Genomic DNA, 24,829 nt, shown 5'->3' on the forward strand with positions numbered 1-24,829 from the left:
CCTGACATCTCCGACGGCAGCACCCCTACGCACCCACCAGCAAATCACTGAATCTGGTGAAAGCTTGAAGGCCGTACAACCAGGACAAAGGTCTTTTTTAGGCCCAGAACGGCCTTCCTGGAAGATGCGCCAACCCCGTACTCGAGGTCCTCTACCTCCCAGGAGCAGGTGCAAAAATCATGCACACATGATTAAGGCAGCTCCTGGGTCGGGTTGCATAAGTCCTTCCATTCGGATAACGGTATGGAGCCACATCGATGATGTCTCCTGTCACGGATACAAGTTGGTAATATTTAAACTGGTTTGAATATTTATACTGGTTTGGGATAACATAAGATTATTTTATACTGCACAACAGGTATGGTTGGAGTTGCCTTTCAAGGCAGGCTCACAATTACAGCCTCAACCCAAATGTGCAGAATAGACATTTTTGAATAACTTCCATGTGATCATTTCCGCTCATAGGGTTCGGAGATATTTGAAATTTAACTGGATGAGGCAATGATACACTCAGAGCGCGGCAAAATGGGCTAACTTCAGTTCCTAGATTATTTACCAAATCACTACAATCAGTGCTTCGGCTGCACAGGGCTAACAAATAAGTATTATGGTCAATCTGGATGATATTGAACATACTGCATTTTACTAAATTTGCCTTATCAGCCACATAGCTATATTTGAGAAATTGGGTTTCTCATCCGTCCAGTTAAATTTAAATTAAGTTGATACCAACTGAAACTATTGATTATTGGGATACTATTAATCCATTTATTTGTCTGGGATTCCGCTCGGAGACAAAGATTAGACCTCTGCTATTCCCAGCTGAAACTATCAAAGTCACAATGGTGGACGAACAGTATTCAGCGTTGCTCCACTAAACCTCCCATCCGTAAATCGTCACTCATTTCCAAACTGATGCTATTGCTCAAAGATGGGAAATTTATTAATACCATCTCTAGTTACGGAGGCAGATGGGATTAGCATGAGTTGTCAATTGTTCAGTCATGGTATCAACTTCCAATGGACACCAGGTGCATTCTGTGCATTAAAGGGTGTGTGAATATGCATAATCTGCATGCACAAGTCTAAGGTGATACACTTTGGTGTTGGTATGTGTTAATCACAAGGGTACAATCAAATCAAAGTATCCGGTGATAGTTTTACCTTACCGCATTTAGCAATGGTATATTATCATGCAAAATCAATGACAACACAGAATGAATGTGCGATCACAAAGTATTTAATGACATTGTGGATCGATGGAACACTAACGATCCAGGCTCAATCACCAGTTGCAAAATGCGAGGCATATCAGTGGCGAAGGGTGCATTCTCGCTACACTAGAGAGGAATGTTCTTTTATGTCTTCCTCCATTTGGCCTCGTAAGACGGGTCTTGCAAAATTCAGCAAGATTCCTGCTTCCGGCATTTTCATAGTGCCTGCCTGGGTTATATACCCATGGTTCCCGCTGATGAGCATAAAATGAGCATAAAACCTTACATGGTTATTTCTGAACACAAAAAAGATGCTGGTTCAGTTGTGATGTTGAAACCATCCTCTGCATGATATAATCAATTCATTGACTTACAGACTCTGAGAGACCGTTCTTGCGGCTCGGGTTGTCAAACCTAAAGCATTGGGAGTGCTCACTGCAGATTGCAGGGATAGCACCAAATAGCAGCATTGCTCATAGGAGATGGGAAGTATTGTTTATGCTTCTTTACGTTTAACTCGGCACGGATGACTGATACTTTGAAATTCAGTTTAATGGGATTATAACATTAAGTTAAAGTTCCATTTACTGTGCCTGAAGTACCTCCTCATCATTTGGCTGCGGGGAACAATAACCACTCTCTGACCTCTAGATTATGAAGGGTTTCGTCAACTTTAAACCTCCCAAGCCTAGGGACGCAGAGATATGGGTTGTTAACATTGTGCTACGTCACTTCGCCAACGGGCACCAGCAACATCCCTGTCCTTGGTCAAACTCACTTACTAGTGGTTATGCCATGGCACTGAGTACAGCGCTACGGGTCCAGTCATTGCTACACTGGATAGGATGATCGTATCTGCGGGCTCTATTAAACATGTTTTGTTTATGATTAGTTAAGCATAGGGACAGGGACATAAGACCAAACTAGATGTTGCATATCCCATGGACCTTGGGTTGTGTGTGATCACGCATCTATACCAGTATGTCAAGGTTCCTAAGAGCCTTATAGACTCTGAATAGCAATATTGTTAGTTACATAAAACCTCGTTATAAGGAATCGCTACAAACCTCCAGGGGGTTAAATGGGTCTGGCATATACCGGAGTGAACATTGACATTTTGAGTCTCACTCCACCAGGACCGCTATACCTCAGCTATACCTAGCGGCTGCAGGATGGTCAAACTAACGATCTGTCCAAATATTCAGAATAAATCCATTGCCAGATCCGGGGTATTTGCTAACTCTATGTTAGGTCTGTTTCATAACTTCTTCCCGGTTGAGGGAGGTTACTATTGCCACTATTGTTCATTAATAGCATCAACATGTCTATATCTATGTCATGTCTGAATGCATTATTAATGTTCACTCATCATTAGCCTACTGATGCAGTGTATGACGCCTGGACTCGTTTCCACGCATGAAATCACAGAGCTTTAAAATCTTCACGTAGTCACTCGCGTGACTCCGAAGTAAAATAGTAAGATTAAACGAGAACTTACCAGTTTGAAGTTTGATCTTTATTTTATGAAGAGTAACGTTGAGGGATTACGTGCCTTCCACGTCCAACCCTCGATCATAAAGTTCAACTGGTATCCTATTTCTCTAATCTTACTATGTTCAGCTCACTTACTGTTATCTGTGATTTCACACCGCTGCTTTGAAGATTGACACGCATGCGTCCTGGCGGGCCCAATCCCCAACGATCATCATAATAAAGTTCAACTGGTATCCTATTTCTCTTTAATCTTACTATGTTCAGCTCACTTACTGTTATCTGTGATTTCACACCGCTGCTTTGAAGATTGACACGCATGCGTCCTGGCGGGATCTTCATGTAATCCCTCAACGTTACTCCTCATAAAATAAAGATCAAACTTCAAACTGGTAAGTTCTCGTTTAATCTTACTATTTATTGTTGTATCTTGTCTTTGCTCTTTATTATATCTACAGCTCTGGAGTTTACCTGGCCATGTGGATTGTGGCTTGTTTCAAGACAATCAATTCCAGGCAATTATTGCCCCAGCTGTTCATGTTGGATTCAGGCCCAACTGTTCAGTTACAGAACTTGGCACAACTTTGATTTGAACAAAATAATTGAATTCCCAAACAAATTAAAAGTAGCTGTTCTTAACTTAAAGCCAACGCTAATCATATGTAAAATAAGAAGTTCAATTCCTATACTTGTATGTGCCTACAGTGGCTTGCAAAAGTTTTCATACCCTTGAACTTTTCCACATTTTGTCACATTACAACCACAAACGTGAATGTATTTTATTGAGATTTTATGGGATAGACCAACACAAAGTGGTGCATAATTGTGAAGTGGAAGGAAAATTATACATGGTTTTCAAATTTTTTTACAAATTTAATAACTGAAAAGTGTGGCGTGCAAAGGTATTCAGCCCCCCTGAGTCAATACTTTGTAGAACCACCTTTCGCTGCAATTACAGCTGCAAGTCTTTTGGGGTATGTCTCTACCAGCTTTGCACATCTAGAGACTGAAATCTTTGCACATTCTTCTTTGCAAAATAGCTCAAGCTCAGTCAGATTGGATGGAGAGCATCTGTGAACAGCAATTTTCAAGTCTTGCCAGAGATTCTCAATTGGATTTAGGTCTGGACTTTGACTGGGCCATTCTAACACATGAATATGCTTTGATCTAAACCATTCCATTGTAGCTCTGGCTGTATGTTTAGGGTAGTTGTCCTGCTGGAAGGTGAACCTCTGCCCCAGTCTCAAGTCTTTTGCAGACTCTAACAGGTTTTCTTCCAAGATTGCCCTGTATTTGGCTCCATCCATCTTTCCATCAACTCTGACCAGCTTCCCTGTCCCTGCTGAAGAAAAGCATCCCCACAGCATGATGCTGCCACCACCATGTTTCACAGTGGGCATGGTGTGTTCAGGGTGATGTGCAGTGTTAGTTTTCCGCCACACATAGCGTTTTGCATTTAGGCCAAAAACTTCAATTTTGGTCTCATCTGACCAGAGCACCTTCCTCCACATGTTTGCTCTGTCCCCCACATGGCTTGTGGCAAACTGCAAACGGGATTTCTTATGGCTTTTTTTCAACAATGGCTTTCTTCTTGCCACTCTTCCATAAAGGCCCAATTTGTGGAGTGCACGACTAATAGTTGTCCTGTGGACAGATTCTCCCACCTGAGCTGTGGATCTCTGCAGCTCCTCCAGAGTTACCATGCTGCTTCTCTGATCAATGCTCTCCTTGCCCGGCCTGTCAGTTTAGGTGGACGGCCATGTCTTGGTAGGTTTGCAGTTGTGCCATACTCTTTCCATTTTCGGATGATGGATTGCACAGTGCTCCGTGAGATGTTCAAAGCTTGTGATTTTTTTTTTATAACCTAACCCTGCTTTAAACTTCTCCACACCTTTATCCCTGATCTGTCTGGTGTGTTCCTTGGGCTTCATGATGCTGTTTGTTCACTAATGTTCTCTAACAAACCTCTGAGGCCTTCACAGAACAGCTGTATTTATACTGATATTAGATTACACACAAGTGGACTCTATTTACTAATTAGGTGACTTCTGAAGGCAATTGGTTGCACAGGATTTTATTTAGGGGTATCAGAGTAAAGGGGGCTGAATACTTTTGCACGCCACACTTTTCAGTTTTTTATTTGTAAAAAAATTTGAAAACCATGTATCATTTTCCTTCCACTTCACAATTATGCGCCACTTTGTGTTGGTCTATCACACAAAATCCGAATAAAATACATTTACGTTTCTGGTCGTAATTGACAAAATGTGGAAAAGTTCAAGGGGTATGAATACTTTTGCAAGCCACTGTATATACAAGCATTTATTGTGCATTATTTACTGTTCTTTAGAAGGTGGTAATGAGTCACTACCTTGAACCCCTGCAGATTTTTTTTAAAATTTGAGGTATTTTTCACCAATGCTTGGTCAGGATTTTGACCCGGCAATGATGAAGGAGTAGCATATATTTTCAAACTAGGATGGTAGGTGACTTTAAGGGGACCAGACATTGGTGGTATTCCTTTTCTTCATTAGTCAGGGCATTGAGTTTACGTCATTGAAAATATCATGAGTGGAGCCTTCTCGGTAGGCACATGCATATACTGGGAATGGAGGGATATGGATCATGTGCAGTCAGAGGAGATTAGCTTAACTTAACATGTTCCGCATGGATATTGTGGGCCAAAGGGCTTGTTCCTGTGCTGTACCATTCTAGGTTTGTGCATCTATGCCCCATGTCCTTCTGGTTGTAAAGGCCTAAGATTGGGAGGTGCTATCTGAATAGCTTGGACAAATAATATTAGTGCATTTTTTGCATGGTACAAACTGCAACTGTGGTTTAACTTAATGAAAGGAATGACCACTTTGTGCACTGAATAGTGGAGTGATCTTTGTCCTGAATTAGAACGTTTTAAGTTTCCTCAGTGCCATTGAAATTGCTCTCATCCAGACAATAGGAGAATTTTTGTCACACTTCTGACATGCCCTGTGGATAAAATAAATTTTTGGAGCATTCAGTTGGGATGTTGCTTGTTATAAGATTCTCTCCATAAATTACCGTGGTATTTGCGGTTGGTGTGGTTGAATGTTCAGTCATTGGTCATGCACAGAACCGAGCCCTGACCTTGCTAATACCTTTGAATGCTAAGTGTAGATAACTAGACTCATTCTTGTTGAGGATGATTTTAGTTAGCACTTATCTGACACAAATGCTACTTCCCTCTTATCAGGGATTATTGGATTTTACTGCATGCGAGCACAGATCGCTTCATTTGCTGTGGAGCCGTCTACATTCCACCGCATGCGGACACCGAAGTGGCACTGTCGGCCCTACACGATGTGCTATGTCGACACCAAAACAAGAACCCTGATGCAGCTATGGTGGTGGCTGGAGATTTTAATGTCAATCTCAAAAAGGTCATGCCTAACTTCTGCCAACACATGACGTGTGCCACCAGGGGGGAAAGAACTTTGGACCACTGCTACACGCCGTTCAGGAAAGGCTACAAGGCCGTTTCTCTCCCTCCTTTTGGAAAATCTAACCAGGCTGCCATTTTCATGCTGCTGGAGTATAAATAACAGATAGTACGGGAAGCGGCAGGGACGTGAAGCGGTGGTCCGACCAGTCAGAGGCCATGCTGCAAGATGCACTGAGCAATGTCGACTGGAATATGTTCCAAGCAAGTTCCATTGACGACAGTGAGTTCGCGGAAGCGGTCACGGACTTCATTGCAACAATAGCCGATAACATCGGCCCCACGGTAAGTGTCAACATCTTTCCTAATCAAAAACTCTGGGTGGACAGGTCCATTCGCGTTGCCTTGAATGCTCGCACCGATGCTTACAACTCTGGCCTGGCATCCGGCAATATGGACGACTACAAGTTAGAGTCCTACCGCCTGCGAAGGGCAGTGAAGGATGCAAAAAAAGGAAGTACAGGGACAGGATGGAGTCGCAGATGGAGCAGCAGGACACCAGAAGCCTTTGGCAGGGGCTACGAACTATAACTAACTACCGGAGCAGCCCCCCCTCAACCGGAAGTGTCAGCACCTCCCTAGCTGACGACCTGAACTCTTTTCACGCATGATTTGCGACTGGCAACATCACCCCTAGCTCGCCGGCTAACAACAACACTGCCAGCGTGCTGGCTAGGGAGGCTGGAGGGAGGTCCACCGCGGGGGATGTGCACACATTCTCGTTGTCCGAGCACGACGTGAGGAGGGCTCTGACGCGTGTGAACAGGAGGAAAGCTGTAGGCCCAGATGGTATATCTGGGCGAGTACTTGAGTCTTGTGCTACTCAGCTAGCTCCAGTGCTCACCACAATATTCAACCTCTCCCTGGCCAAGTCCGTGGTCCCTGCCTGCTTCAAAAGATCCATCATTGTACCTGTACCAAAGAATGCCTCTCCAGCTTGTTTGAATGACTGCCGACTGGTGGTCCTCACCTCGGTGGTCATGAAATGCTTCGAGAGGTTGATCAAGAACCACATCCTCCCTCGCAACATGGATCAGCTATAGTTTCGCATACTGTCCGAACAGATCCACGAACGATGCGGTCTCCCAGATTCTGCACGCCGCTCTCTCTCACCTTGACAGCCATAAGGGGTGCTATGTGAGGATGCTGGTCATTGATTTCAGTTCAGCCTTCAATACGATAGTCCCCACCAGACTTGCTGAGAAGCTGCTGGAACTGGGGCTTAACACTCCCCGGTGTGCCTGGGTCTTGGACTTTCTCACCGCCAGGCCACAGGTAGTCAAGATGGGAAGACATACATCAAACACCCTCACCCTGAACACAGGATCCCCCCCAGGGTTGCGTCCTCGGCCCCCTACTGTACTCCCTGTAGACACATGACTGCGTGGCCAGGTTCAGCTCCAACTCCATAATCAAGTTTGCTGATGACACTGTGGTCGTGGGCCTGATCTCCGATAATAATGAGAAGGCCTAGAATTAGAATTAGATTTAGAATTAGATTCCTTTATTTTCATTCAGACCTTTCGGTCTGAACGAAATTATGTTGCCTGCAGTCATACACAGAACCAATAAAAACAAAACATACAATAAACACAAATTAAACATCCACCACAGTGAGTTCACCAAGCACATCCTCACTGTGATGAAGGCAAAGTCTTAGTCACCGTCTCTTCCTTCCTTGTTCTCCCTCTGCGCTGAGGCGATCGATCCAGGCCGGAGATGCGCCCTCCAGTCCAGCGGACCTCCGTGGTGATGTCGTCGCCGCTGCCGAAAGCCGGAACGCCGTCTCCACTCCTAGACGGCCCGCCACAGCATCAGCTTCGGGCCACCGCCCCCGCTCCAGGCCGCCGCCCCAGCTCTGGGTCCCGCAGTCTCCGCTCCGGGCGGCTGCCCCAGCTCTGGGCGGCTGCCCCAGCTCCTGGTCCCGCAGTGCCCGCTCCGGCCCGCCGCTCCGGGTCCTGCAGTCTCCGCTCCGGGCCGCTGCCCCAGCTCCGGGTCGCTGCCCCAGCTCCGGGTCCCGCAGTCTCTGCTCCTGGTCCCGCAGTCTCCGCTCCGGGCGGCTGCCCCAGCTCCTGGTCCCGCAGTCTCCGCTCCGGGCCGCTGCCCCAGCTCCGGGTCCCGCAGTCTCCGCTCCGGGCCGCTGCCCCAGCTCCGGGTCCCGCAGTCTCCGCTCCAGGCCGCCGCCCCAGCTCCGGGTCCCGCAGTTTCCGCTCCGGGCCGCTGCCCCAGCTCCGGGTCCCGCAGTTTCCGCTCCGGGCCGCTGCCCCAGCTCCGGGTCCTGCAGTCTCAGCTCCGAGCCCCGCTGCATCAGCTCCAGGCCGCCGCCGAAAGCCAGAACGCCGCACCTGCAAGTCGGGCCACCGCTGCCTCAGCCCCGAAGACGGCCAGCCTCTCGTTGGTGAATCCTGGCTGGCTCTGCCTCTGGAGCCTCGGGGTCAGTCGCAGGCCGGAGGCCGCCAGCTCCGCCATTAGGCCTCAGTGCAGACGGAGGCAGAGAAGGGGGATACCACACGAAAAAGTCTCATTCCACCGAAGGAAGAGACAGAGAACATGTTTCACCCCCCCCCCCCCCCAACACAACCCAACAAACCAAAACTTAACCAAAACAAGATTAAAAAAAACAACAGAAAAAAGTAAAGACAGACGGACTGCAGGCGAGCCGCAGCTGTTAACAGCGCCGCCACTTCCGGAAGCGCCTACCGGGAGGAGGTGGCTGATCTGGCAATCTGGCGTCAGGACAACAGCCTCTTAAATGTCATAAAAACTAAGGAGTTGATTGTGGACTTTAAAAGGGCACAACATCCGAGGAAGTACACGCCACTGGAGATAAATGGGGCTACTGTGGATAGGGTGAGCTGCTTTATATACCTGGGAGTCCACATCACAGAGGATCTGACATGGACAACACACGCTGCCGCACTGTTGAGTAAGGCAAGCCAGTGCCTTTACCACCTCAGGCAGCTGAGGAAATTCAGGGTCTCTGAAGATCCTTCAGTGCTTCTACTCTGGGGCTGTAGAAAGCATCTTGTCCGGCAACATCACAATCTGGTTTGGGAACTGTTCTGCCCAGGCAGAAAGTAGTGCCGTCGGCTGAACTCACTATGGGAACTACATTCGCCCCCCTGCAGAACCTATACATCCGAAGGTGCAGATCCAGAGCCAGCAACATTATGGGGAACCCCTACCACCCAAGCAACGGACTGTTCCAGCTGCTATCGTCAGGCAAATGCCTCTGCTGTTATGCTGTGGAAACAGAGAAGATGAGTGAGTTTCTTCCCACAGGCCATCAGGACTGAAAACTCTTATCTCACCAGTGACTAATTTACTGTTGTGTTGTGATTTTTTTAATTGTTTTCTTTCTCACATTTAAATACTGATTCTGTTCTGTAGTTGTTGCACAATCCGCAGGCATTGCCACTTTCATTTCACTGCACATCTTGTATGTGTATAGGACAAATAAACTTGACTTGACTTGGAGATGCGACTGGAATTGACATTGGAGTTGAACATCCTTCTATCACAAAGTCAAAAGTGGAGATAATCATTGATTATGCAGTTGAAGGAGATTGAGCTCAGGGCACTTCACTGAGGAACCCTTGCAACAGTGCCCTGGTATTGATTGACCTGCAACAACCATAACTATCAAATATAACTCCAGCCATTGGAGAATTTCGTCCGTGCATTGACTTCAATTTTACAAGGGCTTTTCAATGCTACATGTTGACGACTGTTGGCCTAATGTCAAGAGCAGTCAATCATGCCTTGCCTTTGGAATTCATTTCATTGGTGTACATTTGGACCAAGGTTGTATTGGATCAACCTTTGTATTGTTTATGTTACTCGGGTGAAGTTGTTCACACATAGAACATGTGATTAACATCACTTGCAAGTTTTCCCTGGAAAGATAATTATATTCATGTTCAATGGAGCAAAATAGTCCTGGAACTCCCTTTCCAATTGCTATTGGGATACTTCATCAAAAGTTGTAAGATACCTCTTCAAAAGCAGTCAGGGTTAGGAGTTAACTACTTATTTTATCCACAGCATCCACATGCAAATAAATAGGAAAACATGGTATCTTGTTAATTATTGGCCCAGATAGACTTTGGTAGAGTTCCCCCTCCCCTCACCTCTACACGGCCATCGTAGAGTCTGTTCTCACCTTCTCCATCAAGGTCTGGTTTGGCTCAGCGACCAAGCACGACACCTGGAGGCTGCAGAGAATCGTCCGATCAGCAGAGAAGGTTATTGGCTGCAACCTTCCCTCCATTGATGAACTGTGCACTGCAAGGGCCAGGAAGCGAGCGAGCAAGATCATCTTTGACCCCTCTCACCCTGGCCACAAACTGTTTGAATCACTTCCCTCTGGAAGGCGAGTCCGGATTGTCAAAGCTGCCACAGCCAGACATAAAAACAGTTTTTATCCGCGAGTATTTGCTCTACTCAACAGACAAAAATCTGTAGCCTCCGTTTGATCTGGTATTTTGTTGGTTCACATGCTTGATCAATGGTGTTTTATCATTAATGTTTTATTATTATTAATGTTTAGTATTTTCTGATTCATTTGTAACTGTCACTGTATGTCATGTTGTTACTTGTGGGCGGAGCACCAAGGCAAATTCCTTGTATGAATACTTGGCCAATAAACTTACAGATGCAATCACTAGCAAAACAAAATCAGAAATGTGCCGGAGTAGGCCATTCGGCCCTTTGAGCCTGCACCGCCATTCGATATGATCATGGCTGATCATCCAACTCAGTATCCCATCCCTACCTTCTCTCCATCTGAACATCTGAATCTCCAGCAGCACACACACAAAGAAATACCAGAAAACCCGAGTTTATATACCTACAGACATAATACCAATTGCATGATGTAATGTACATGAAACCATCAGCCACCTCCAAATATGGAGTTGTTTTTCGCTCTTTGCCAAAAGCCAGTCATCCCAATGGCATCCACTGGCCCCTTCTTATCTGATTAACCTCTTCAACTTACATAAAAAAACTTGTAAGAGAGCTGCGAACTATTCAACTTAAGCTAAAAAAAAACCCTTGTCATGATGGGAGTTGTCCAAATCCCATCATGCATTACAATTGGCTTTTTACAACAGGAAAACTTAAATATGACAACAATCAATTAATAACTAACTCATACCTTCCTTTTTATCAGAACCTGATAACAAGTATAGAATTTGGTTAGTACATAGTAGAGGATTTGGATATTTCAGTACATAGATTAATATGATGATCAGCAGTACAATAGATCCATAATGTATTATCATTCCTCATATTCTTCCAAACATGCTAAATGGCCACCATTCTTCACCTTTATTAAAGTTATGCATTTCCTCCCCTATCTCTGTAATCGTCTATTTCTGCAGTAATATGTGCTGCTAAATCTGTAATGTTAGAAGATTAATCAGGGATGTAAGTGCAGCATTCGTGCCTGATAATAGCACAAGTACCCCTTTTCTCTGGGTAGGTACAATACCATGAGATATTTAATGGTATATGAGGATCGCTTATTATTCTCAACCGTGGTATTTTCCCTGCCTTAATTTCATTCACCCTCCATCCTGGTTTAAACGGGGGTGTGTACCATCCTTTAAAATTATCATATATGTTCCCCATATCTACGGGTCCCATTTACCTGTGGCTTGATCACTCGGCAACTACTAGACACTGTAGTATTGCGAAAACAGAGTAGGGCCAACCCCAGAATAAAGTAGGATCAATAGCCCCATTGTCCTTCTTGGTTATCTGAACCATTTACAGTCACTCAGATGAATCCAACGTGGTTATCTTCAATCTTCTTGGCAGTTGATGTTGTTGATACCACTTGGTACAGTTCTGTTCAACACAGTTTCAATTCCTACCGTCCTAATGCCTTATCAGTATGTAGTCTGACAGTATGAACTCGTCCCTGTGTTCAACTGGCAATGCTCTCTGCACTTCTCATACCTTAAAATGCAGACCTGGCAAGGCATGGGTTAATTGCTGTGTATACATAATTAGTTAATCACTGAGGGCCTGTAGGTGTAACGTCCACACTTGAGTCGCACCACCAGTGGTCTGTGGTCACCCTCAGTTCATAGCATCCTTCCCACAGCTCGCAGTCACCCAGCCCTGCGTCACCTGCAAATCTGCCAATGCCACCATCGCCATCACATTGCATTACATCAGCATACTCTGTTTCTCGCAGATCTGATGGCTATCAATGTCCCAAGATGGTGAACAACAGCGACATGTCCATCGTAATCTATCCTAGAATGGGATTTCTTAAAAGAAAGAAGAGGTTAATGTTTTATCTTTAGGCACCATAAAGACAATCTTACAGTGGTGAAAGTGAACCCACGCATGTCTCCCCTCCACCTTTTCTGCGGTAGGGGTTGTTCGAAGGACCTGGTAATGCCTTTCCCACCGAATGTCCTGTCTGTTCATCATCCAATTCCTAATTATTACACAAGTACCAGGTTCAATTTTAGACATAGTGGTTCTATTGTACATCTTTCAATGCCCTGGTTAACGATAAAATATAATTAGTCATTTCCATTGTCATGTGATGAAAGAGAACAGCCTTCGGAGTATTCTGGTTCCATGTTGCCCCCAGTGGATGGTCATATAAAATCTCTGCTGAATTCCTTTTATTGTCATTCAAACAAACAAAAGTTTGAACGAAATGTTGTTCCCTGCAGTCATAACAGCAAAAAACAAAACACACAATGAACACGGTTACACACAAACATCCATCACAGTGAATCTCCTTACTGTGATGGAAGGCAAAAGTCCTATCTCTCTCTCTCCCTTATCTGTTCCACTGGAGAAAGCCTGTCTGAAAGAAATACAAACCACATGATCTTGTGAAGTATCTCAGCAAGCAATGTAATAGCAATTAGCTATTTCATGCCTTGTGATTCATTTTGGCCAAAAATTTTACACAAAACAATTAAATTCTCACAACACAAAATTTGCACATCAAAATAAATTCCACAATAGACCTACACAAAACTCAGTATTTAAAACCACAAAAGTTAGCCATGCAAGAAAGGTATTTGATTTAAATACTCCAAATCTGAAAAATCTGAGTGTGCCATTGACAGCACTGGACCGCATCGGAATCCTCAGTGGAATCCTTATCAGAGGAAAAAAAATGCTGTAAAAACAGTCAAACTGCTGCTTCGAGGTGATCGATGTTAAAGCCCCCAGCCAATTGCCATTTCTTAAAGGGACATATACAACTATTGTATCAAAACACAAAGCTCTTTAAACATTTATAATAAATAACACATTTGCACATTTTTCTCTTGTCACGATCCAAAAACATACATTCCACAGAACTTCAAAGTGTAACACAGGTATCAAAGACTTCAAACCTGATTCGTTTTTATCGTAGCAACAAGAATAAAAAAAAACCAACCTATTTACACCAAGGGACCCCATGAATTTCAGTTTCTTAAAGGGACATACACATACACAAAAGGATGTACAAAAGCCATTACAAAAGCAGTTCATACTATATTTACTTCAAAGTCTCTTTGTAATCTACTTTCCCGTTTTCTGATAAAACCTTTTTTACTCACCAGAATCTCGGTTTCAAAAAATTTACAAGACAGATTTTACAAGCCACTGTGTTTTGCTTGCTCAGGCATTGCTCTGGGAGTACTGAGGTCTCAATTGTGGTTATAAAGTCTTTAAATTGTTAAAACCTTCTTGAAAATTAAGTTGGAAATAAAACTCGTTACAGCATTTTTTCCTTCTACCATACATTTTCACAATGATAGGCAGCAGGGTGGGATGGTCCAATTCCCTGTCAACCAGGATCCTGGACGCTGTGGTTGGACATGAGCCAGATCGTGATTGGTCAGATTTCCCGTCACTCAAACTCTGGCCACACCCACTGAGGTGGCAACCAATCAGATTCACCTTTTTCAAAGTCTGGCCACACCCAATAAGGTCTCAAATTCCACAGAAAAAGATCCACATTCTTATTCTAGGCTCAGCAACGCAAGGTATTCAAATCTTGAAGGCAGGTTTGTTTTAACTCTCAATGTTGAATTTAATACTGTTTCTCTTCTTCTGCCTCAGTCCTTACTCCCTTCCTCTTCTTCATGTGCCTTTAGTCAGGAAATGCTTAATTCTGTCCGAATTTCCCAGCTAATGTCCCCTATTTTGCTTTGTCAGGAAAAGGGATTCCCTCCACCTTTTCTCATTTTCTAACCGTTTGGTCAGCTTGTAACTTAATATTCTAAATTTCTTATTATACTTAGAATTCAAATAACACATGATGGACTGGGGTTCCTCCTTCAATGTTATCCAGAGTATACCCGATAGATAGATAGAGGGAGAGACAGAGAAAGAGAAAGAGAGAGAAAAAGCAGATTTCTCAATTCTTAAAAAAAACACCGTTCCAAATTTCTCAACCAGGCAGACTCGCTAATCGAGACCCAAGTTTCTCACTTGACAAACTCCTTATCCCTTAAAAAACACCGTCCCAAATATCTCAACTAGGCAGACTCGTTAATCGAGACCCCAGTGTCTCAACTTGGCAGACGTCTTAATCATTGAGAGAGAGAGAGAGAGCCCCTTATTTCTCAACCCGACAAATCCTCGGGTGTCTCAACATGGCCGACGAGCCGTTTGTAGAGGAAGAGAGGAAAAAAATAGAGAGAGAGAGTGAAAGAGAGAAAGCTCAATTCCTTCTTAAAATACATACACAATTCCTTAAAAATATATACACAAAATACATACGTAAAAATACATACACAATTCACAATTGGTCTTACCTTTGTCTATCTCTAAGAACCTCAGCTGGGAACAGACCAACTTCTGCCAAAGAAACAGGTTTTCCAGGAGTGTCTAGGAGTCGGTTACAATGGACCGATAGAGCTCATATTTCTCCCTTTCCAGTCCTGGTAACCTCTGCTCAGTCATCCGGTGGTGGTCCCAGTGAAACCTGCGAGACTACGCCAATGTAAAAGTTCACTTAAAAAGATAGACAAAGTACAAATTCTTAAGACCATACAAAGCTTTAATTTAACGTCTGACTGGTGTGGACCTAGAGACCCAGAGGCAACAGTTTTACGTCTGAATCTCCAGCAGCACACACGCAAAGAAATACCAGAAAACCCGAGTTTATATACCTACAGACATAACACCAATTGCATGATGTAATGTACATGAAACCATCAGCCACCCCCGAATATAGAGCTGTTTTTCACTCTTTGCCAAAAGCCAGTCATCCCAATGGCATCCTCTGGCCCCTTCGTATCTGATTAACCTCTTCAACTTACATTAAAAAACTTGTGAGCTGCGAACTAATCAACACATAAAAAAAACATTGTAAGAGAGCTGTGAATTATTCAACTTAAGAAAAAAAACCCTTGTCATGATGGGAGTTGTCCATATCCCATCATGCATTACAATTGGCTTTTTACAACAGGAAAGCTTAAATAATAATAAAGATAATAATAATAAAGCTTTATTTAAGACACAGGTCCATATAACACATCATACAGTATAAGGAGATACAAAAAATACATTAAAAATTGCATATTAGCCTATAAGATATACAAGCTATTGCACCAATGCCATCTTAGCCTAGAAGTGAATCTATAGCAGCTTTTCAGAGGGCTGACTAGGGCTTCAATTATGTGGTTCTCTGACTTGTCCAGGCGACACATAAAACTAAACATCAGCTGTCTTAAGAGTGCCTCACAGGTTGGCACTCTAGTGGACACAAACAATTGACTGGCACTATGCCACCTAGGGACACGAAGCAGCAACCTCATTGCACCATTGTATGCTACCTTGAGCCTCTGCATACTCTTTTTCTTATAGTTAGAGCACAATTGAGCAGTATATAACGGTGTAATATAGGTTCTGAACAAGGAACACTTCACAGAGTCAGAGCACATAGAAAACTTCCTTATAAGTATGTTAGCTTGAAAATAAATTTTACAGCACTGTCGGTAGAGGTCTTTGTCATCCGTCCAGTCATCGGATATGACATGACCTAGGTATTTAATTTCCTCGCACGCAGTTAGAGGACTGTCTGACAAATAAAAGGTCGGAAAAGTTGATTTCCTGTCCTCAGCGCTTCTAACTATCATTATGCGGCTTTTCTTAGCGTTATACTTTATGTCATAATCAAGGCCATACTGAGAGCACACCTTCAACATCTGCTGCAGCCCAGCACTATATGGACAGAGCAGGACCAGGTCGTCTGCATACATAAGATGATTAACAATAGTGTTGCCCACAAGACAGCCAGTTTTTAACCTATTTAACTGATTTGATAATTCATCCATATATACATTAAATAAAATAGGAGACAAAATTCCTCCTTGCCGCACTCCGTTACTAACACAGAATGGAGCAGATACAACATTGTCCCATTTAACCTGAAACGTTTGATGGGCATACCAAAACACAAAAATTCTCACTAAAAATTTAGGGGCACCTCTATCTAGCAATTTTACAAACAATTGTTCATGATTAATTCTATCAAATGCCTTGGACGCATCAATAAAACATAGGAATACAGATGAATTCAGGCTTGTGTACCTGAACACAATCTCTCTAAGAGCATAGATACACTGGTCAGTTCCATGTTTTCTTTTGAACCCAAACTGATTGTCAGTAGTAAGGACATACATTTCTAGCTTTGTTAGCAGTATTCTCTCCAGTACTTTAGACAAGATACTGGCTAATGCAATAGGTCGATAATTGTCAATACTGTTGAGCATACCAGCCTTGTCTTTAAGCACAGGCACTAACATTACAGACATAATAGCATTTGGCAGGACACCATGAACCAGACAACCATTAAAGCACATGGAAAGCAAAGGGCAGAGCTTATAGCTGGCATATTTTAGATGTTCTGCAGTAATGCAGTCCATACCGCAGGCTTTGTTGTTATCCAACATGTTAATGGCATCATAGACATCTGCTGCCCTAACTATCATATCTGCTGAGAGTTCAATATGTTCATGATTGATTCTAACTGGGTTACTTTTAACACAATTAAAAAGGTTACGGTAGTGCTCACGCCAAATCTCAGCTATTTTTTCTGGGCTACTAACACCTTCAATGTCAGACGGTAGGGGTGTTTTATTGTTATTCATTACTTTGACCTCTTTCCAGAAGTTAGTAAGGTTGTTGTTCTGTAGTTTTCTGGCAAGCGAGTCTGCTCTCATTGTGTTTTCAATATGACACCAATCAATTAATAACTAACTCACTTGCACACAGTCCTTTATGTGGGGTCTTCTGAAATAATTGCAGCAGGAAATTTTAATTTTATAATGAAAGCCCATTTCAATAAAGAAAATATTTAATAACAATGGGTCTGAGAACTGCTCTTAGGAAATTATGTCTACGATGCTCAAAAGCATTGTCACTTGAGAATTTTTTAAGAGGTGAAAATCACTGTCATACTTAAATTTTTTTTATGAAGTGAAATCTATATCTTAATTTAGACTTTATTTTAGACTTTAGAGATACAGCTCAAAAGGGCCCTTTGGCCCACTGAGTCCGGGCCGAACAGTGACCTCCCCATACACTACCACTATCCTACACATTATGGAAAATTTATAATTTTACCAAAGCCAATTAACTTACATGTCTTTGTAGTGTGGGAGGAAACTGGAGTGACAATAGACAATAGGTGCAGGAGTAGGCCATTTGGTCCTTCGAGCCAGCACCCCCATTCAATGTGATCATGGCTGATCATCCCCAATCAGTACCCCCGTTCCTGCCTTCACCTCATATCCCCTGACTCCGCTATTTTTAAGAGCCCTATCTAGCTCTCTCTTGAAAGCATCCAGAGAACCTGCCTCCATCCTCTGAGGCAGAGTGCCTGGAAAAAACTCACTTATTCACTTGGCGAACGTACAAACTCCGTACAAACAGCACCCGTAGTCTGGATCAAACCTGGGCCTCTGGCGCCGCAAGGCAGCAATTCTGCCACAGTGCCGCCGTCCCGTCCGTTTCTTCTGAAATTTAATTGGTCAGAAGATTAATGTCACATTTACCATTATTCAACCATTTCCTTTTTCTTTGTTCAGTGAAGAAGGCAAATCGAACAAAAGCAGCAGATAATAATAGCAACTATGAAACACTGAAAGCACAGCAACTTGAAATATGGGAGCAGTTAGATGTTATACTTCAATGTGTGAAAGAACTAAAAGGAGAGATGATTGAACTTCGGGAATGCCTGAATGGGATGTCAGATCAGATTGTTGAAGATGTCAGGTAATCTTTTTTTGTTTTTGTTTTATAATTCTCCCTGGATTATAACAATCTTATAGTTTACATGAGAATTCTGATGATGGATACATTTTACTCAATGGTTTGAGTTGTAGGTAATTCAGAAATGTTGTATTTAAGTTGAAGTAATGTAAAATATGAATGTAAATAAGTTGTTACCATAATAAAAGAATACATTCAACATTGTTCTTTAATGTATTGAAGAATGAACAAATAAACATATTGTTTCACCTAGTTTTTGAATCGAGATATTACTATTTAATAGCTTTCTGATGTAAGAATCTTTCAAGAAAACAAATTCTTGAAAGATAATAGAATTTTACATTGTTTGAAAGTGATTTGTTATATTTGAACATATGGTAATGAATGTGAAGAAAGTAAATTAATTTGGATAAAAAAGTTGCGCTGGCCAAGGTCGATCGGGGGAAAATAGCTTAAAAAAAATAACAGTCCATAAAAAAATAAAATCCATTTGAATGAAATAATTCATAATTTACAATGTGTACTATAAGGAATAAAATACTCACAAGAACACTGATGCAACTGCATATAATATTAAATGGGGTTTAGAGAATAAGGAAAAGTTATATAGTTTTGATTGAAAGTATAGTACTTAAGGAAAATAGAATGTGACAGTAAAATAACGTGGTATAGAAGAGATGGTAACATCTTCAATTTTTAAGTAAAAAGTAAGAATTAGGAAGAGTAATTGCAGATCGTTTATAAACAATGACTTGAAAAATAATGGAGTATAAGAAAACAATAGAGACAGTAAACAAATACTTGTACCTCAAAATAAACTGATGTAAGAATTTAGGGCGCCAAGCAGTATCTGTGGGGGCAAAGAAATGGTTGGCATTTCAGATCAAGGCCATACATCAGTTCTCAGAGTGCAGATGGAAGATAGCCAATATATAGAAACGAGAGGGTGATGTGCAACATCTAGTAGACAATAGGCGAAACAAGATGAGGAAGGGATGGAGCCACGCGGGCACAGATAGTGCCTTAGTGTCAACCTGCCAAATTCCCAGTCAACAGAGCTACCCTGAAACCTGTCATATTTGAAACCGACGAGAATGATAATTACCAGCTGATAAAGGAACTAATTAACCAACCCACGTCGTTCCTGGATTGGAAAGCCCATCATATGTCAAAGGAAAAGAGCCTTTGATTCCATCAATACGGAGAGACTATGAACAACTTCCTTAATTTTGACTGCACAGAAATTCATTTCCATTTTATGCAAGCTATGATGTACAGTGGCAGGTGTTGGTGAAGACCCATGAAAAATAAGGCTGCATTAGTGCCCTAACACTTTTCTCAATCTTTCTCATTGCAATATTCTACCTCACCTTCAACAAATTTACCATGGGATTGGAGATGATCTTAAATGAATGGGGAACCATTAAACCCATTGCGACTACTTCAGAGCCAAGGTCACCTTCGTCTTAGTAGATGAGCTGCAGTATGCAGATAATGCTTGCAATTTCTCACATTCTGAAGCAAGCTCCTAGCCAAAATTAATTTATTAATTTGTTCAGTGAAGCATGCAAGCAGGTGGACTTTGTAGGGACTCTGCAAGACAGAAGATCTTTAACAGCTCGTCCCCTCTCTTCTACCCACCACCCTATCTCACTGACATCTGCTAATGAAGATTCTTGGCAAAACCATAGGAAACTTGAACAACACGTTTCTTGCGAGCTTCCTCTCGGTGAAGGCAAAAATATGATGACATCCACCTTGAACTCCCTGGATCTGCACTGTCTGCAGTTGATTGATGATAAGATCATAGAATCTGGCAAAAGCTCGTGATCTACCTGTTAATTGTGCTTCATGTCCATTATGAAGCCAGCTCAACACACGAGCCCACGACTGGATGGAGAGAGGAATCACTCCGACTGAATGCCTCGCCAGCGGGCACGACCTCCCATGGCCAACCTGGAAGACCCTCAACAGATTACGAGTCGAGCAGGGGAGGTGCAAAGCACTTGTGAAAGCATGGAACTACCAGGCAGAAGACACATGCAGCTGTGGAGCAGTACAGACAATGTCCCACCTACTGGAGTGTGACGACGCCCCCCAGTGCAGCCCCCAGGACCTGGCTGAACCGACCCGACCAGCTGTGACCTGCGCCAGATACTGGCAGAACGACATCTGAGATTGCAACGGACTCGAAGAAGAAGAAGAAGATGTCCATTATGCTCTTGAAACCTTGTCTATTTACACCAGAGACTTGAAGGTCACAAATACTGTCTCTGTATCTTGATGAAGACAGTGTTGACCATACCCCTCCATTCTTTGAGGTTCTACTGTTGGTGGACTATGTCTTTGAAGCATGCAGATACAGTAGGTCAAATTTGTTGTTGTCTGGCATGCTATGAGCTTTGTGTTGGTTTGTGGTCTTGAACTTTGAATAATATTTTCTGTAGGTGCCCAAAGGTTGTGTGATACACTAGAGCCAGTATTGGTATTTCATGGATAACTCATGAGGTATTGAAAATGATCTTTATTTTCCAGGATATCATCATGGATCTTTTTCGGTGGAATGTGGTGTTCAGGAGCAGTGACAGTTTGATAGAAGATCTTTCTCTTACAAATGTTTTGTGTAAAGCCCATTTATGTGTATACTTCATTGAAGGAGTTAATGATGACTTGAAGCTCAAATTCAAAGTGTATATAAATGCATACGTTGTCTGCAAACTGTAGCTCAGTGAGATTAGTGTGATTTTTGTTTCTGGAATTGTAAATAGCTCGTTCTAAGCTTCCCTCCAGTCTAGTTTCAGTCAATAAAATACTGAGTCAAGCACATGCGCATCTAAACTTTATTTTGGAAAAACGCAATAACAGTTCCCACTACTATACCTAACCACCGCGGGTTCGATCCTTGTATCTGCCTGGCCAAGCCCTCCTAGCCTCGTGCAAGCAGAGACACTCCAGAAGGTCACGCAGTCCTAAGCATTCTCCCAGAAGATCGACACAGGACCTCATGGGAGTGGCCTTTTTATAGGTCCCCAAAATCTTGAGGGGCCGAACCACGTGGGGGTGGTCTCTATACAGTCCAATAACAGATATCGATTAACACAGTACATGATAGACATATCCCTAACCCAATAATACAGTGACTAATACATTGTATCTGACGAAGTTTCTAGATGCAAGTTAACAGAGATGAATTATGCAACATGTGCCTGGATATTCAAGAAACCCAGACAAGGCTCAACACTTAACACAATCAACATCTAGCAAAGTAAAGCGTTGCAACAATATTTACAATGTATATGTCTGGTTTGCAACACTCAATATGTTCTTTGCAATTTACACCTAATTGTCAGAATCTGCAGATGTTCCATTCTCTTCCTGCAACTCTTATCTAGGCTCTAGACAAGTTGGCACCATTCTGTAGCTTGTCCCATTTTTGCAGAAGGCACATTTAAATTGACCAAATGGCCTAGCAGCGTAGAAGCCTGGCATCTCCAATTTGGCCAGAATTGACAGAATGACGGTGACAAAAATTAAACGCTTTCCAGTTTTTGCTTTGGCCTGTGGTTCAGCTCCACTTTGGTAGGAGGCATTGGACGTGAGGTACAATATTGAAGCAGTGAAGCTTGAGAGGATTGGAGAGATGCCTCATCCACGCTTAACCAATTTGACTTTCATTTAATTGCCCATCTCTCGTTGGTGGTGAGCTGCCTTCTTGAACTACTGCAGCCTTTGGGTATACCCACATGCCAAAGGGGATTTTGACCAAGCAATGGTGAATGAATATTGATAAGTATTGTGTGTAGCCTAGAGGCCAACTGCCAAGTGGTGGTGTCCCCATGTTTTTGCTGCCCATTACCTTCTATCTGGTAGAGGTTGTAGGTTTGAAAGGTCATATCTAAGGATTATTTATGAATTGCTGTAGTGTATTCTGCAGATGGTGTAATCTTCCTGCTGAACTACATCAATGGTGGAGTGAATGAAAGGTTGTGAATGAAGTGCCTATCAAGTGGACTGTTATGACCTACATGTTGTTGACCTTGAGTGCTGTTGAAGCTGCATCTTTCCAGACAAGTGGAGAATATTCCATCATACTCCTGAATTGAGCATTGTAGATGCTGGATAGCCAATGACATGTTAGGAGATGAGTTATGCGCCACAGGATTCCCAGCCTCTGACCTTGCAGCTGCATGATGTTTATGGCTCCAGTTCAGTTTCTTTTGGAGTTATCGCATTGTGAAGATCATGGTACATTATACTTCCCTATGGAAAGTGGCACTGCAACTTGGGAAAAGTATATTTGCTGCAGCTTCATCTTTGTCTTCAGTGACTTGCTTATAAGCCCACATTGTTTCCATTGAATGTAAACATCATCCAATCTCACTCCTACTATGCTTAATTATGACTGCAGCTAAATACTAATCCAACTTCATTTACAATTTTGCAGATGATACCATGGTGGGCTGGATATTAAATAATGACAAGTCTGAGTCCAGGAAGGAGACTGAGAACCTTGTAACCTGGTGCCAAGCCAACCTCTCCCTCAATGTCAGGAAGACAGGAGATTGTGATTGACTTCAGGAAGCAAAACAGTACACACACCCCATTATACATTGATGGCGCTGAAGTAGAGATGGTTGATGGCTTGAAGTTCTTAGGAATAAATATAACCTGCAATTTATCCTGGTCCAGCCACATTGAAGCTATGGTCAAGAATGCACACCAACACGTCTACTTCCTTAGATGGCTTAGGATGTTTGGTATTTCCACAACAATTGCCACCAACTTCTACAGTTGCACTTTAGAAAATTGGATGTACCACAGCATGGTTTAGGAACAGTGCCATTTAAGATTGCAAGAAATTACAGTGTTGTGGGCCCAGACCATGGCTCCCAGAGATTGTGACAGCATTAATAATGATATTTCATGAATCACTAGAGCCAAGGTAGACAATAGTGCTGGAGAAACTCAGCGGGTGCAGCAGCATCCATGGAGCGAAGGAAATAGGCAATGTTTCAGGCCGAAACCCTTCTTCAGACTGATGTACGGTGGGGTGGGGGGGATAAAAGGAGAAAGGAAGAGGAGGAGCCAGAGGGCTGAGGGAGAGCTGAGAAGGGGAGGAGACAGCAAGGGCTACCGGAAATTGGAGGTCAATGTTCATGCCGCTAGGATGCAAACTGCCCAAGCGGAATATGAGGTGCTGCACCTCCAATTTCCGGTGGTGCTCACTCTGGCCATGGAGGAGGCCCGGGACAGAAAGGTCGGATTCAGAATGAGAGGGGGAGTTGAAGTGCTGAGGCACATGGAGATCAGGTTGGTTAATGCGGACCGAGCGGAGGTGTTCGGTGAAACGATCGCCAAGCCTACGCTTGGTCTCACCGATGTAGATCAGCTGACAGCTAGAGCAGCGGATGCAATAGATGAGTTTGGAGGAGGTGCAGGTGAACATCTGTCGCAACTGGAACATTGCTTGGGTCCTTGAATGGAGTCGAGGGGGGAGGTAAAGCGTCAAGTGTAGCATCTCTTGCGGTTGCAAGGGAAAGTGCCCGGGGAGGGGGTGGTGCGGGAGGGAAGGGAAGAATTGACCAGGGAGTTACAGAGGGATTGCTCTTTGCAGGCAGTTTGCACCTTAGCGGCATAAACATTGATTTCTCCAATTTCCGGTAGCCCTTGCTAACTCCTCCCCTTCACAGCTCTCCCTCAGCCCTCTGGCTCCTCCTCTTCCTTTTCCTTTCTTCTTCTCCCCCCCCCCCCCCCCCCCCCCCCCCCCCGCACCCTACATCAGTCTGAAGAGGGGTTTCGGCCCGAAACGTTACCTATTTCCTTTGCTCCATAGATGCTGCTGCACCCGCTGAGTTTCTCCAGCACTTTTGTCTACCTTCCATTTTCCAGCATCTGCAGTTCCTTCTTAATCACTGGAGCCAAGAGTGGTTCCAGACGATTGGAAAATTGCCAATATAACCCTGCTGTACAAGAAGGGAACAAAGCAGAATAGTGGGAACTGTAGGCCGGTTAGTCTGACTTCAATGGTTGGTAAGATTTTAGTCCATTATAAAGGATGAGGTTACAGGGTACTTAGAAGTTCATGATAAAATTAGCCAAAGTCAGCATGGTTTTGTGAAGGGGAGATCACAAAACCATGAGGCTGATGATGATGATCTTCCTTAAGATGTGAACCCCTGGTATCAAAGGGCAGATACTAGCTTGGATAGCACGTTGGCTGGATAGCTGAAGGCAAAGAGTGTCAATAAAGGGGGCTTTTTCTGATTGGTTGCTAGTGACAAGCAGAGTTTCCAGGGGTTGGTGTTGGGGCTGCTACTCTTCATGTATATTAATGATTTGGATGAAGGGATTGAAGACTTTGTGGCCAAGTTTTCGGATGATACGAAAATAAGTGGAGGGG

The 24,829-nt window shown here is 43.3% G+C and overlaps 1 protein-coding gene across 2 annotated transcripts in view; it reads left to right on the forward strand.

Annotated features, from left to right (window-relative positions):
• Positions 1–24,829, forward strand: part of LOC129700455 (regulator of microtubule dynamics protein 3-like) — a 248,921-nt gene that overhangs the window by 4,149 nt on the left and 219,943 nt on the right. For both annotated transcript variants that reach the window (XM_055640954.1, XM_055640955.1), the window contains exon 2: positions 18,246–18,432. In XM_055640954.1, coding sequence (XP_055496929.1) covers positions 18,246–18,432 — 187 coding nt within the window. The remainder of the gene's footprint in view (positions 1–18,245; positions 18,433–24,829) is intronic.

The sequence above is a fragment of the Leucoraja erinacea genome, chromosome 9, assembly GCF_028641065.1.
Source record: "Leucoraja erinacea ecotype New England chromosome 9, Leri_hhj_1, whole genome shotgun sequence".
Classification (NCBI taxonomy): Eukaryota; Metazoa; Chordata; class Chondrichthyes; order Rajiformes; family Rajidae; genus Leucoraja; species Leucoraja erinaceus.